This window comes from Orcinus orca, chromosome 16, assembly GCF_937001465.1.
Source record: "Orcinus orca chromosome 16, mOrcOrc1.1, whole genome shotgun sequence".
Lineage (NCBI taxonomy): Eukaryota > Metazoa > Chordata > Mammalia > Artiodactyla > Delphinidae > Orcinus > Orcinus orca.
In genome coordinates this window covers 87,418,528-87,431,708 of record NC_064574.1, presented here as the reverse complement: position 1 = coordinate 87,431,708, position 13,181 = coordinate 87,418,528, and the positions used below count along the sequence as shown (strand labels likewise).

At 64.4% G+C, this 13,181-nt stretch overlaps 1 protein-coding gene across 1 annotated transcript in view; it reads right to left on the bottom strand.

The window, feature by feature from the left end:
- Positions 1-1,131: 1,131 nt before the first annotated feature.
- C16H7orf50 (chromosome 16 C7orf50 homolog) overlaps positions 1,132-13,181 on the bottom strand; it is a 97,423-nt gene continuing 85,373 nt past the window's right edge. The window contains exons 3-5 of the mRNA XM_033426767.2: positions 8,172-8,332; positions 4,014-4,095; positions 1,132-1,789 (exon numbers count right to left, since the gene is read on the bottom strand). Of these exons, the coding sequence (XP_033282658.1) occupies positions 1,604-1,789; positions 4,014-4,095; positions 8,172-8,332 (429 nt within the window). The 3' untranslated portion in view covers positions 1,132-1,603. The remainder of the gene's footprint in view (positions 1,790-4,013; positions 4,096-8,171; positions 8,333-13,181) is intronic.

Here is a 13,181-nt window from a genome sequence, read left to right as displayed (position 1 = left end):
CACAGATTACCTGCAGAACTGCGATGGCTCGTCGTCACAGGGTGCTTTCCCGTCGGGGACCTCACCTCACCTGAGGGCCTCCAGGAGGGCTGGGCCTCCTCACTCCGTCTCCAAGGTCTGCAAGGCCAAAGGAGGTGCCTGGCCAGTGGCTCCCACCCAGAACTGGACGTGTGTGCGTGTGTGCCCAGCGGGCGGGGGCAGGCCAGAGGCCCCTCAGGGAGCAGCACAGCAGCCCCTCATGGGGGGGAGCAGATGAGACATCGGCGTGGACGAGACTCGCCACGTGGGGTGGCGTGACCCTGAGTCCGGGGTCACAGGTGAGAAGAGGGAAAGGCCCCAAGTGGTCAGCGAGGGACCTGCCCGGGCCCTCGAGACGTGTGGCCCTCCTGGGCTCGGGTCACCCCCCCTCGGGCCACCACCCCCACCTCCGCCATTCAGACACTGAATTGAACTGAACTGAACTGGGGATGCTGCTCTGAGGCGAGATCCCCGAGGGCCACGGTCGGGGCCCAGCCAAGCCAGGAGTGGCCACAGGAAGGCCCGGGACCTCATTCTGGAATAAAGGGCCCCCGTTACTCACGGGCCGTCAGCATGGAGTTCGCGACAGAGCTGCCCACGTGACGCAATCTCTGGGACTCTGCTTTCCTACTGCCCCCTGGTTACGTGGCTCACAAACCTGCAACCGGGGCAGGACTCCGGGCTCGGGCCCCTCTGCGCCACTCGGGGCCACCTGGGGCGGCTCCCCCACCCCATCACGGGAGCCTCGAAGCCACGTGGTGCCCATGCGTCTCCCAGGCTGGAAGCTGACCACGCCCGAGGGGCAGAGCATCACAGACTCGGTGGAGAGTTTCAAAACTGCACAGTCACCCGCCACCACGTCTGACTGTCTGTGGAGACGGCCTGGCCACACGCGCTCCTCCGGGGATGGGGGACAGAGCAGGTGCTTCCCGGCTGGGCAGGTGCGGGAGGGCAGCGCGTGTCCCCTGCCGACACCTGGAAACATGGCCTGAAGAGCAGGGGTCAGCCTGCAGCCAGAAGACTACACGAGGGGCTCGCCGGGACGCCGTCCCGGGAGGCCACGGAGCCCACGCCCCACAGGCAGGGAACGAGTCACGCGACAAGAGCCACAGCCTCCAGAGGCCGGTTTTTATTGAAAATACACCCAGGTTTTCCCTGTAAGTGGCCAGCGGAGCCGTGGCCTGCCTGAGGAGGGAGGCGACATGGGTGAGCCACAGCGCAGGCCCCTAGGTGAACGCAGGCAGGTGGCCAGGCGGCCGGCACCGAGGGGCCGCCAGACCCATGGGGGGGCCCAAGCCCCCACACGGATGGACCACAGCGGGCGGGGAGGGCCAGCTCTGGTGATCTCTAAGACACCCCTGGGACAAAAACGGGCATTTCCCTTAATAAGCAACTTCCTTGGGGGCCTGAGGGCCACTGGGAGGGCAGCTTATTTCAGAGTGACTGCGTTCTGCTGTGAAGGGATTAAAACTGTCATCCCCTATAAACAATTTCTGGCCAAGGAATCAGGAGAGAGCAGTGGTCCCTGCAAGGGTCAGGGGCCAGGAGGGCCAGGGACCCCACCCCCGCACCCCCGCGCCGCCCGCTAGGAGAGCAGCTGCAGCACCTGCCGGACGCGCTGGGTCCTCCCCGGCAGTGGGGCGTCGGCGCTTGCACCCGCTTCGTCCAGCTCCCGCATCAGCACCTCTGCCTTCCGCACCGTCAGCTCGCGGGCCTGGCCCCTGAGCCCCTCCAGGTAGGCCAGCAAGGTGGAGAAGTGCTCGTCGGGGACCTGGACGGGGCAGAGAACACTCGTCAGGGCTGGGCGGGTGGCGCATGGAGATGCAGGATGTCCACACTGCGGGCCCCGGGCCTGCGAGGGGACCGTCCAGCCCTCGGCACCCTCAGGCCGGGCCCCGAGGAGTTGCTCCAGGACGACGGGCTGGGGGAGGTGGAAAGGGCGGCCAGCCCGCTGTCCTCTGCTGGCCCCCGCTCTTCTCCCCACAGACTCCGGCTTGCGTTCCAGAGGCTGGCAGACGTCAGTTTTCACGCCCTCCTGAAATGCCACTAAATCAACAGTAAGCAGATACATTTTTAAAGAGATAAATCAGGCTTCCCTGGTGGCGCAGTGGTTAAGAATCCGCCTGCCAATGCAGGGGACATGGGTTCAAGCCCTGGTCCGGGAAGATCCCACATGCCGTGGAGCAACTAAGCCCATGCACCACAACTACTGAGCCTGCGCTCTAGAGCCCGTGGGCCACAACTCCTGAGCCCATGAGCCACAACTCCTGAGCCCGTGTGCCACAACTACTGAAGCCCACGTGCCTAGAGCCTGTGCTCCACAACAAGAGAAGCCACCGCAATGAGAAGCCCTCGCACCGCAACGAACGGTAGCCCCCGCTTGCCACAACTAGAGAAAGCCCGTGTGCAGCAACAAAGACCCAATGCAGCCAAAAATAAAAAAATATAAATAAATTTATTTAAAAAATAATAAAAAATAACAGATAAATCTCTTACAACAGAGAGAGCAGAGGAAAGATAAGAGTGACAACGTTCTGGGGCTGGAGATGAATGACGGTGACTCAGCAGATCTGACGAAGGTGAAGCTCAAGCTGAGAAACGCCAATCGCGCTGCAGACCATCCCCGCCCCCAAGCCCGGGACTCCACAACTGGCTGTGTGGGTGCTGCTGGAAGCGAGAGTTAAAGGATGGGGCTAAAAACAGGGGCGACTGCAAGTCCACTTCGAAAGCAGCAAGTGACTCACACTGACTTCAAAACCTGAGGGCCACAGGGAGGAGGGGCAGGTGCCCTGAGCTGGCCCAGTGGGGAGTGGGCGTGGGGCTGTGCAGGAGTGGGGGGTGGTCCTGGGGAAGGAGGCCCAGGCAGCATCCCCCAGCCTGGGGCTCCGATTCCTGCGGCATCGCTGGCTTGGCCCGGCCCAGGCTTTGCACCCCGCTGTCCCCCACCCGCCCAACAGCCATGGCCTGACTTCAGAACTCAGCTCACAGGTGCCTCCTCCACGGAGGGTCCCCCACCCCCCATCAAGTGCACACAGGGCCGAGTCCGCCCTCAACTTCCCCGCCGGGGAGCCACTTAACCATCATAATGAAAGCTACACAATCGTCACAGATGGTGACAGCGGCCCCAGATAAATGGATTACAAGCCACTGAATAAAACAGCACAGTCCACGCTGAAGCGGGAAGCCACAGTCCACTGGAGCGGGGGTGGCGAAGCTCCTCCTTATCGGAGACGGGATGAAGGGAACAGAAGAGCCCCAGACAGGGCCACAGCGGGCTAGTGAGAGTGACGAGAGACGGGCAGCCCCCAAAGACACGTGCCTGTTACTGAAAGAATCAGTAACTCTGTAGGAACAAACCCGACAGCCACCACCTGCGTCACGTGATCAACATCGACACCAAGCCACCACGGACCAGCTACGAGGAGAACGAACACATACGTTTATTTCCCCGAGTCCGGCTGGGGACCTAACCAACCACGCCGGCCACGCCCTGCCACACGACTGCCCTTGCAAGCACGTCAGGGTCACGAGGGTAAGATGAGGGACGTGCCAGACACCGGGTGAGCGCGGTTCTCGACAGGCCCCCGCCCAAGGATGCCACCAAGAACGTGTAGTAGTGACGTGACGTGGAGCCCTGACTCAGGCTGGGATGTTGTCCCGTAGGACGCCCTGACGTGTAGCAGGCGCACACTGGAGTGTCTGGGGGTGACGGCAGCTCCCAGCCTCAGCCTGATAGCCACACCCCACGAGGATCCACAGGGGAGGGTGGAACTTCCAAGCACGCGGACGGTGGCCCTCCTGGAACCGCAGCCTTCTCCTGCAGCTGGGAGCCTGGAGCTCCACGATGAGTCCGGCCGCTGGGCAAACCTGGCAGGGGTTCTGGCTCCCTGACACTGAGCGGGTCCCTCCCTGAGCCCGGGTTTCATCTCTGTAAAACGAAGGGCTGGACGGGTGCTCCCACAGGGCACCCCCCCCCGCACCGAGTGTGCACCCACCTGGTCACGGTCGTACATATGCAGCAGCAGCCAGGTCTGCCTCGTCTTCTGAAACCTCCAGTTCTCGTGCTGCTGGGCCCAGCTGGGGAGGCAAGGACACGACGTCTCAAGTACTGCACAGGAGGAGCCGGAAGGCCTGCACCCACTGGCCTGGGTGGCCTTTCCTTGGCTGGGGGGGCGGGACATCTGCAGAGGACCCTCCCAGCGCGAGGGCGGGAGGGGGCTCTCAGGGTTCTGCACCAGGAGGACCGTCGCCCCCGCACGCCTGCCGGGGGCCCTCGGCCAGGACGGCAGGACCAGGGGGCACAAGGACACTTTCTTTCAGCCCTGCACGGCCATCGTTCCACGACCCTAACGTGAACACTCTGAATTTCACAAACTCAGTCCTTCTTCCAGAAACGTTTATCGTGCAGGACGGCAGGACCGCCGACTGGAGCAGGCGTGGCCTTCACGCCATGAGCTGGGCATCAGGGAGGATCCAGGAGCCCTGACCCCAAGGGCCACGCAGGGGTCCCATTGGCCCAGCCTGCACGTCACCACCCAAGGGCCTCAGACGCACCGAGCCCCCAGATGATGAGGACGCTGCGGCAAAGCGCGGCTGGTCCCGTGGAGCCCAGGCTGAAGGGGCCCGAGGTGGAGGAAGCAGGCCACGTCGGGAGCTAGAGCCCAGGGGAGACCCGAACGCTGGGGCAGAGGCCCCGAGACGGACAGAGGTCTGTGTCTGGGACCCGGGCGCTGGCGGCGTGGAGTGGGCAGAGTGCGGGCTCTGGGGCTGCAGGACGGCAGGAGGGTCGGCCTCCCTAATCGCCCAGCCGGTTCACTCTCTCAGGACAAGCAGCCCCGTGGCTGGCGGGGCTGAGGCAGAAGCACACGCTTCACGCCTGTGGAGTTTCCCACATGCCGTGTCACGTGATGGCACGACCACCCAGGCCCCGCCCCACATCTGCCCGGGGACCATGGGCACTTCGCGTGGCAGCCACCGACGAGCCGGACCTGGCCACAGCTCCTGGGGGACCAACACCCTGCCTGTGCCTGGAGTCCCGCCTCCAGCGCTTAGTGGCAAGGCCGGGGCAATGTGTGTGCCCACGACAGGGCCCAGCTCAGTCTTCTGCACCCGCAGGGGCGCCCCACCAAGAGGAGGGGGAAGGGAGGGAGGTGGGCGACTCGAGGGAGGGGAGGAAGAAAGGGAGAGAGGAAGGGCCACCAGGCTGGGGAGTCAGCGGCCCCTGGCCATCTCCTCAGGCTCCTCTGCTGGCCCGACTGGGAGGGCACGCTCTGTGTGGGCTGCCGCCACCAGTGGGACCGCTCCCTGCTGCCAGTAATGACGTAACTGTCTCTTGGCTCCAAACCCACCGCTCATCCTCTGCCTGCGAAAGTGGAGATGGGCCCTTCAAGATGCTTCCTTCCCAGACGGAACGAAGTTACACAGAAGATGCTGGACACACGCGGTGGGGAGGAGGGAGCTTCCTTCCGAGCGTGGGCAAGCAGCCCTCTCTGGTGTCCACGTCCACGGGGCCCCCCGTGGTTCTGCAGTGCACCGCTTCCCCGCAAGTGTGCTGGCGCAGCTCCCGTGACCTCCCTGCTGCCCGTGAGCCCCTACGCTCCCTGGGCTCGGCCCGGCCCCTCACATCTGCTCCTCTGCAATCTCCACAGGGCTCTCGCTCTCGCTCCAGTTAAGCAGTCTTTATAATAAAGAATGCCCCCGCACTGGCCCCAGTTCAGCTACTGTGTCGTTCCACCTGCATCGCGCCCTGGCCAACTCATCTGCCCTGGAAGACCTCGCTCTTCCCAGGGTCTCAAGGTCCCTCCTGAGCTGCCAGAGGGTTTGGGAGGGAAGGACCACCTCAGGCCTGGCTCCCTCACTGCTGCATTGGTGACGCAGACGAGCTGGGCATCGGCCCGAAGCACTCCCTCCTCCCTGACCCCAGGGCTCTGACCAGGGTCACCTCAACCCTGTGGTCCGCCGGGCCCCAGAAGCGGCTCGGGTGTCTGGAGCATCGGACTGGCTTCAGATGGGCTGTCCGGGCCCACGGGGAGCAAAGGGCACCCGGCTGGAGGCCTGGGGGTGGTGCGGCCCCACGGAAATCCACAACGGACAGAGGAGGCTCCCAGACACACCAGGACCATGTGAATGATGACCGAGTGACCACGGGGGCCCCCAGCCCCGCCCAAAAATACCTCCCCAGAAGGCAGGGACCCACAGATGGAGCATCTGCGTGACTTTGGTGAGCAGGGGAAGTGAGAGGTCAGAGGTCAGCAGGGAGGGAGCGCGGGCCCCGGGGGTGAGGGCCGAGCCCGACCCTCTCAAGGGGGTGCTGCACCGCGAGCAGCTCCCATGAGGACGCGGCTCTCAGCACCGTGAGGTCAGGGCCGAAGGATGTTCTTACGACCCAGAGGGGTGAGAGGCAGGTACGTGCGCTGCCTGCGGTGCAGGACCCAGATGTGACGGCTGCTCTGAAGCCACAGCACCCCACAGCTTCTGGTCCCCTGGGGAGCGCTGGGCAGGGCTGTCTGAGCTGCTGAGTGGGTCCGCTGTCCCCTCCCCAGGACCACCGTCTTCAGAGCAGTCCCCCGAGTGACAGCGGAGCCTGCAGGTGCCTCTCTTGGCTGCCTTGTACGGCCGTGCTCACCACGGAAAATATCACCTAAGCTGCAGGTGAAAGGTGCCGGGACGGGACCAGGTGTCAACGAGGGGCCTGCTGGCCATCCCCGTACCCCCCACCCCCTGAACACAGCCCAGGGTCAGGCCCAGGGTCAGGGGAGGCTGCCGGGCAGCTCCCTCCGCCGGTGCGCAGGCTGGGCCTCCCCTCCCGCTGGGCTCCACGTGGCCCCCACCGGCCAGCCAATGGTGGCCCCTGCAGTGCGAGGAAGGCACCCGGACTTCCCTGGGCGGGGAGGGAGGCACTGAATCGAAGGCGTGTTTCCTACAGGGAGGCGGGCAGAGCTTAATGGGAGCAGGCCCCCACGAGGAAGGGACAGCGCGCGCGGAGATTCCAGCAGAGCCGAAGAAGGGCTGCTCCCGGGGGCTCAAGCAGGCCCAGCACAAGGCCCGAGGCTCCCCAGGGCACCCGTCCCGGTTACGGCCTGTGCCCCCTTTGCGCCAGAGCAGGCTCCGGCTGGGGCTGGGGGAATGGCAAGCCCCAGTCCATCCAGCAGGTGGGCGCCCTGCCCGGGCCCAGTGGGGGCCCAGGCTTGGGAGAGACGCGGGGTAGCGTCTAATGCTCTGCCACAATCTCACGGGCTTCAGAGACAGCAGGGGGAGCGGGAGGGGGACGGGGGCACGGAGGAGGCGGAGGCCTGGACCCTGGGCTGCCTGTGCAGCTGACTCATCGGTGCTCAGCCCGGTCCAGGAATCAGGAAGATTCCGCTTCATACAGAGCCAGGGCGGCCGGGCAGCTCCTCCTTCTTGGAAGACAGGGCTCTGAAACGCCCCCTCCCAGCCTATCGCTGGGTTCACACACGTCCTCAGGCCCCCCTGCCCTCCCAGAATCCTCTGCAGGGCCCCCAGGAACTCTGTTCTTGAACCGGCTCCAAGCCACCAACCCCAACCCTTGGCTGGATCTCGAGGACTCCACGAAAGAACACAGGTTCCTGGAGGGAGATGTGGGGTGTGTGTGACCTGTGACGAGAGTGATGGTGGAGACAGCAACAATGCTGATGGCGGCAGTGACGATGGGGTGGTGACGTGGATGGTGATGGTGGGGGGGTGACGTGACTGGTGGTGGTGGTGACGTGAATGGTGACAGTGGTGACGTGGGTGCGGGTGGTGATGTAGGTGGGGTGACAAGGTTGACAGTGGCGGTGCGATGCCATCCTCAGCACAGGGCCCGTGAGTCTTCCATGGTGGCTCCAAAGCCATTATTTTGTCAGGTTGTCACAACACTATGAGGGGCAGGTGAGTGAGGCTCTTCACCTGCATTTGGTTGATTTGAGGTGGAGGCTGAGGGGTAGCCTTGCCCAAGCGCCCGCAACTACTGTCCTGTCACCGCTGACCCCGACGGCTGAAGCTGCGCTTCCGGGCGCCAGACGCCCAGGCGGGGAGCAGGCGGCTCCCCTGGCCCCAGACACAGCCGCGGAGGCTGCGACCACCCGCCCCCCCCGGGGGCCCTGAGCCCCCAGCCCGTGTCGGTCTGCCTGCATCCCTCCGGGGCCGCGCACCTGCACAGGTAGTCCAAGGCCAGCGCGGCCCCCGAGCGCCTGGCTGCTGGGCTCTGGGCCACGGAGATGCCCGCTTCCTGCAGCCGCCTCCGGGCTTCTTTCTTCCTCTCCTTCTTCAGCTTCCTCTCCAGGACCCTCTGCTCCTCCGGGGACGCGGCTCCCTGGAAGCAAGGGCACCACCATCAGGGCTTCGGGAGCAGGTGCCACCGCGGCTCCCTGGACCCCGTGGCCCACGCTGGGCCGCTCGTCCCGGGATCCCGGGGGAAGTCCTGCAGGGTGGGGCAGGTGCTGCACGCACCCGCCGAGGACCGCCCCCCCCAGGCTCCAAGGGCGGCAGGAGGTGCCTGGGAGAGTCTCTCTGGGGCTGAGCAGGAAGGAGGCGCTGGGACCTGTGATGCGATCCCCTACCCCACAAACCAAACAAGAGCGGAGTCCAAGGTCTCCTGATCACCCCGGAGACCAGACCCAGCGAGTTCACTGTGATGCAGGCCGGAAGCCCTGGGGACCCGGCCACGGCTCCAGCACTTCCAGGGAGGCCTCTGGCGCTGGCCCCGCACATCCAGCGTCCACAGCCCCCATCCCGGAGAGCAAGGCCCAGCGGGGACCCTCTCATGCCCCGGCAGGCAGGCAGGCCGTCACAAATGCCAATCCCTGACCACCTTTGTGTTCCCACTCCACTCCCGCTCCTTCCGGAATCTTCTCAAACAAAAGAGCTGCTTTCCCCAGCTCCTCCTCCTCTGTAAACCATCTGGGATTTACCTGCCGTGGAGCTTCAGGGCTGCACCGGGTGACTCCTGGCAGCCCTGACACGGGATGCACAGCCCACCTGCCCAGGAGGCGCCTCCGTATGGGGCTCAGGGCTCCTCTCCTGGGGAGGAGTGGCGACCCGCCGCCTCGCATGGATGCTCCACGCAGACCCGACCCACACTGCACTGCAGCTGGGCGGGGGGAGGGGGAGGGGAGGGGGGGAGGGGGAGGGGAGGGGGAGGGGAGGGGGAGGGGGAGGGGAGGGGGGAGGGGGAGGGGAGGGGGAGGGGAGGGGGAGGGGAGGGGAGGGGGAGGGGAGGGGAGGGGAGGGGAGGGGAGGGGAGAGGGAGGGGAGGGGAGAGGGAGGGGAGGGGAGGGGAGAGGGAGGGGAGGGGAGAGGGAGGGGAGGGGAGGGGAGAGGGAGGGGAGGGAGAGGGGAGGGAGGGGAGGGGAGAGGGAGGGGAGAGGGAGGGGAGGGGAGGGGAGAGGGAGGGGAGGGGAGAGGGAGGGGAGGGGAGGGGAGAGGGAGGGGAGGGGAGAGGGAGGGGAGGGGAGGGGAGAGGGAGGGGAGGGGAGAGGGAGGGGAGGGGAGAGGGAGGGGAGGGGAGGGGAGAGGGAGGGGAGAGGGAGGGGAGGGGAGGGGAGAGGGAGGGGAGGGGGAGGGGGAGAGGCAGGGGGCAGTGAGGGGGAGAGGGAGCAGGGAGAGGCAGGGGGACAGGGAGGGGGAGGGAGGGGCCAGTGAGGAGAGGGAGAGGGAGGGGGGAGAAGCAGGGAGACAGTGAGGGGGAGAGGGCGGGGGAGAGGCAGGAGGCTGGAACACCCTGGAGGACAGGGCAGCAGGGGCTCTGACCACACAGCTGCCCGAAGGGTGTGTGTTTGCTTTAAAAATCACAACCATGCCTGAAACACCAACGCCAGTATCAGCCAGACTTCCGCTGACAGGGAATAAAATCAGATTTTTAAAACAAGGTATTCTTCACTGGAGTAACACTGGCTCATAACATTATGTAAATTTCTACTTCTGCGGAGGCAACAGTGTGCTCACAACCAAACCTTTAGTTTCCATCTGTCACCCTGGGGCTGAGCCTCTAACTTGCCCCGCCCTCCCCCGTCCCTCCCCCGTCCCTCCCCTCTGGTAGCCACCACACTGATCTCTGCATCTTTGGTTTGCCTCCTTGTGTTTTAGATTCCACGTGAGTGAAATCACACTGTCTGACTTATTCCAGCACTACTACACCCTCCAGGCCCTTCCACGTTGTCACAAATCCGAAGTGGGGTGCACTGGGGTCTAGGAGACACACCCGCTGGCTCACAGAGAAGCTGGCACTAAAAGCAGCAGGCCAGCCCTGCCCCTCTGAGCCACGCAGGGGGGCACTGCACCGGCCAAGAGGCCCTAAGTCCCAGGGAAGGGTCAGGGCTGGGGATTGGCCAACACTGACTCCCGAGGGAGGCCAGCAGGTTGGGCAGGTCTGGGAAGGGAATGGAAGGGTCAGAGGCATCTGCCCCCAGGGTGGATGCAACTCCCCCCATGGCTCCCACTGTCACTAGGACACGGTGGTATCCTCCAAATCCAGGTCCAGGCCCCTGCTGCCCAAGCCCCTCTGACCCTATGGGGTGCTGGCTGCTTCCCCGAGGCTAAGCCTGGCCACACAAGAGACGGGAGCCAGGTCCCACTCCCTGAGGGCTCTTGGGGTACTCTGCAGGCCCAGTGATGGCCCGAGGTGCCACTGTCCCCACGGAAGGGCACAGGAGGGAGGCTGGAGGGGGACATGGCCAGGGCTCTAGTGTGGGCCTGGGAGGGAGGGGACGTGGACCCCGGCAGTCCCATGGAGGGGGGCACCTGAAGGGTCCAACTGCCTCTCCTGGGGCTGCTGGCACGTCCAGCGTTAAGGATCTAGGTCTTGTGTTAGGCACGGACTCTGGAAACTACGAAAAGAGCTTCTTTCAATCACTCTCGCTTTGGCTGGTGGTGCCCCTGACGTGGCAGTGGGGGGAGCCCACACTCCGTGGCCCCCGAGAGGAGCTGTTCAGAGCCATGAGGCCCAGGGGCCAGGCAAGACACAGGGGCGCAGCAGCCAGGGGAGCTGGGGGCCCGGGGCAAACGCTGAGCTAACTGGACTCTCAAGAAAAGCTAGAAACACACGTTTACAGGTGAATCTCCTAAACTTTAAATGCTGGCTATTCCAAGTAAACAACGTACGCTACCCGGCCAAACCCTGGTGTGGACCACGTGAGGAAGCCAGCACCTCTGAGCCCCTGGGCTCTGCACACCTGCCCAAGCCCCAGGGACGGTCCCCCTGTGGGACCTGTGTTCTTTTCCTAAACCCACTCAGGCCTGGGGGCCCCCGCCCCTCCCGCTGGTACTGCTGGCGGGGGGACAGCCCACGAAAACACCAAGACCATCTGGAAGGAACGCAGGAGTCCACAACCGCAGCCTGTGAGGGCCCTTCTGGGGACCAAGTTTCAGGGAAAGGAGAAGCCTCACCCCCAGAAAGCCCTGCGGACCACAGCCACCCCGGGACTCCCCACAGGCCAGGCCCACTCCTGGGGAAGGCCTGGGGGCAGCAGGGTCAGTGCTGTTAACACGACTGCTCTCTGGAACACAGACCCCATCTCCCCAACTTAGCACAACCATGGGGAACTGACCGCTGGGGTCTCCTCGGAAGCACCACACCGCGCTGCTGCTCCAGACAAAACACAGGCCCCCCCACGAAGTGAGGTGAAAGCTTAAGCTTCAGCACATAGTCCCCTCTCCAATTAGAGCTCTTCAGGCTATGTTTCAAAGGGCACAAAAACAAGTCAACCCGTGTGGAAGGCCTCTGGCAGATGTGCACCCAAGCCGGTGAGCCACGGCCACCCTGGAGGGCCCCGAGGGACCCTGGAGGACCGCGGTGGAGCCTGGAGGGCCCTGGAGTCCAGGCACAAATTGCATCCACGCATGAATGTCTGCACGCACCATATTAAGTAACGCAGCACACGGGTGATCAAAGGTGCATTTAGCACTTAAATCCTCACCGGCCTCCGGGCAACATAGGCACTGAGTACATCCAGGAAATGCACTAAATAAACAACAAAACAAAAGGAAACGTGCTGACTTCTCACGGGAATAGCGACACAGAGAAAACACAACTACATGAAGGAAGCCTCCAGCCCCGTGACTCTGGGCAAGAGACACAGAGCAGAAACGGCATGACCTCGATCTGGAAGGTTTCCACAGGCTCACTTCAGGCAGAGAGCCCTCTGCTTTGAAGAAGGACAGGCTCGGGTCCTTCAGGCCAGGAGGCCCATCAGCCCTTGTCCACAAGCAGGGCGCCTGGACCCCTGGCGGGCCTCGTGCTCTGGCCACCGGCCCTGCCCTGCCCCCGAGACAGGCAGTGTCGCCAGTCACACCCCAGCCAGAACCAGAAAGTGAAAACCCACAACCCTGCCCCTATAGGAGGACCCCGGGGAGCCCAGGGGGTCCTGCAACTTCAAGGCACTGGAAGCACCAGCAGAATGTGCAGGGGGACCCCCTCTCCCTCCGTGATCCCTTGAAGCGAGGCTGGCACCGACCACTGGCGCCACAGACTGGACTTCAGTCTCCAGTTCCTTCGTTGAGGACTGGCCAGGAATGCAGATGAAAACGGGACACTCTGGAAGGACGGTCACTGTGGGACCGCTGCCACCACGGGAGGACCCCTTGCCTCGCACCTCCCCAGCCACTTCCGTGATGGGGACAGGCCTGCCCTGCCCCTGCTGGTGACACTATGGGGGTGGGGGGCTGGGGCCAAGATTCAGGGAGTAGCACCACAGCCTCGGTCTCTGGCCTGTGGGCGCGGGGCCATCAGGAGACACTGACAGGGCAGGCGTCCTGCAACGCTCCATCGACCGGGCACAAGTGGCCCCCCGTCCCCACTGCCTTGTGAGGGTGTCCCAGGTTACAAATGGGCCTCTCTTCCAGCCACCTTTTTCCTTCCCTCCAGTCTCAGGGAGCAAAGTCTTCCTCTATGAACCAAGGCTGACCCAGGAGGGTGGGGCAGGCCCGGCACAGGCCCGGGAGGGCACAGAGGAGCCCGTCTACTAGATGGGTCGGTTCTCCTTCTCTGGGGTCCTCCTGCACCCCGACCACGTGTCAGGCTTTCTCGAGTTGTGTGTGCATTTGGAGGCGGGCGGTCCTGGGGACCCTTCTGTCCCACTGTGGTTCCCCCCAGGGCCTTTCAGGCCCCACTCTGGGAGGGGCGCCTAGACCACCACGACCTCCCCGACCTCCCGCGTGGGCTCCCA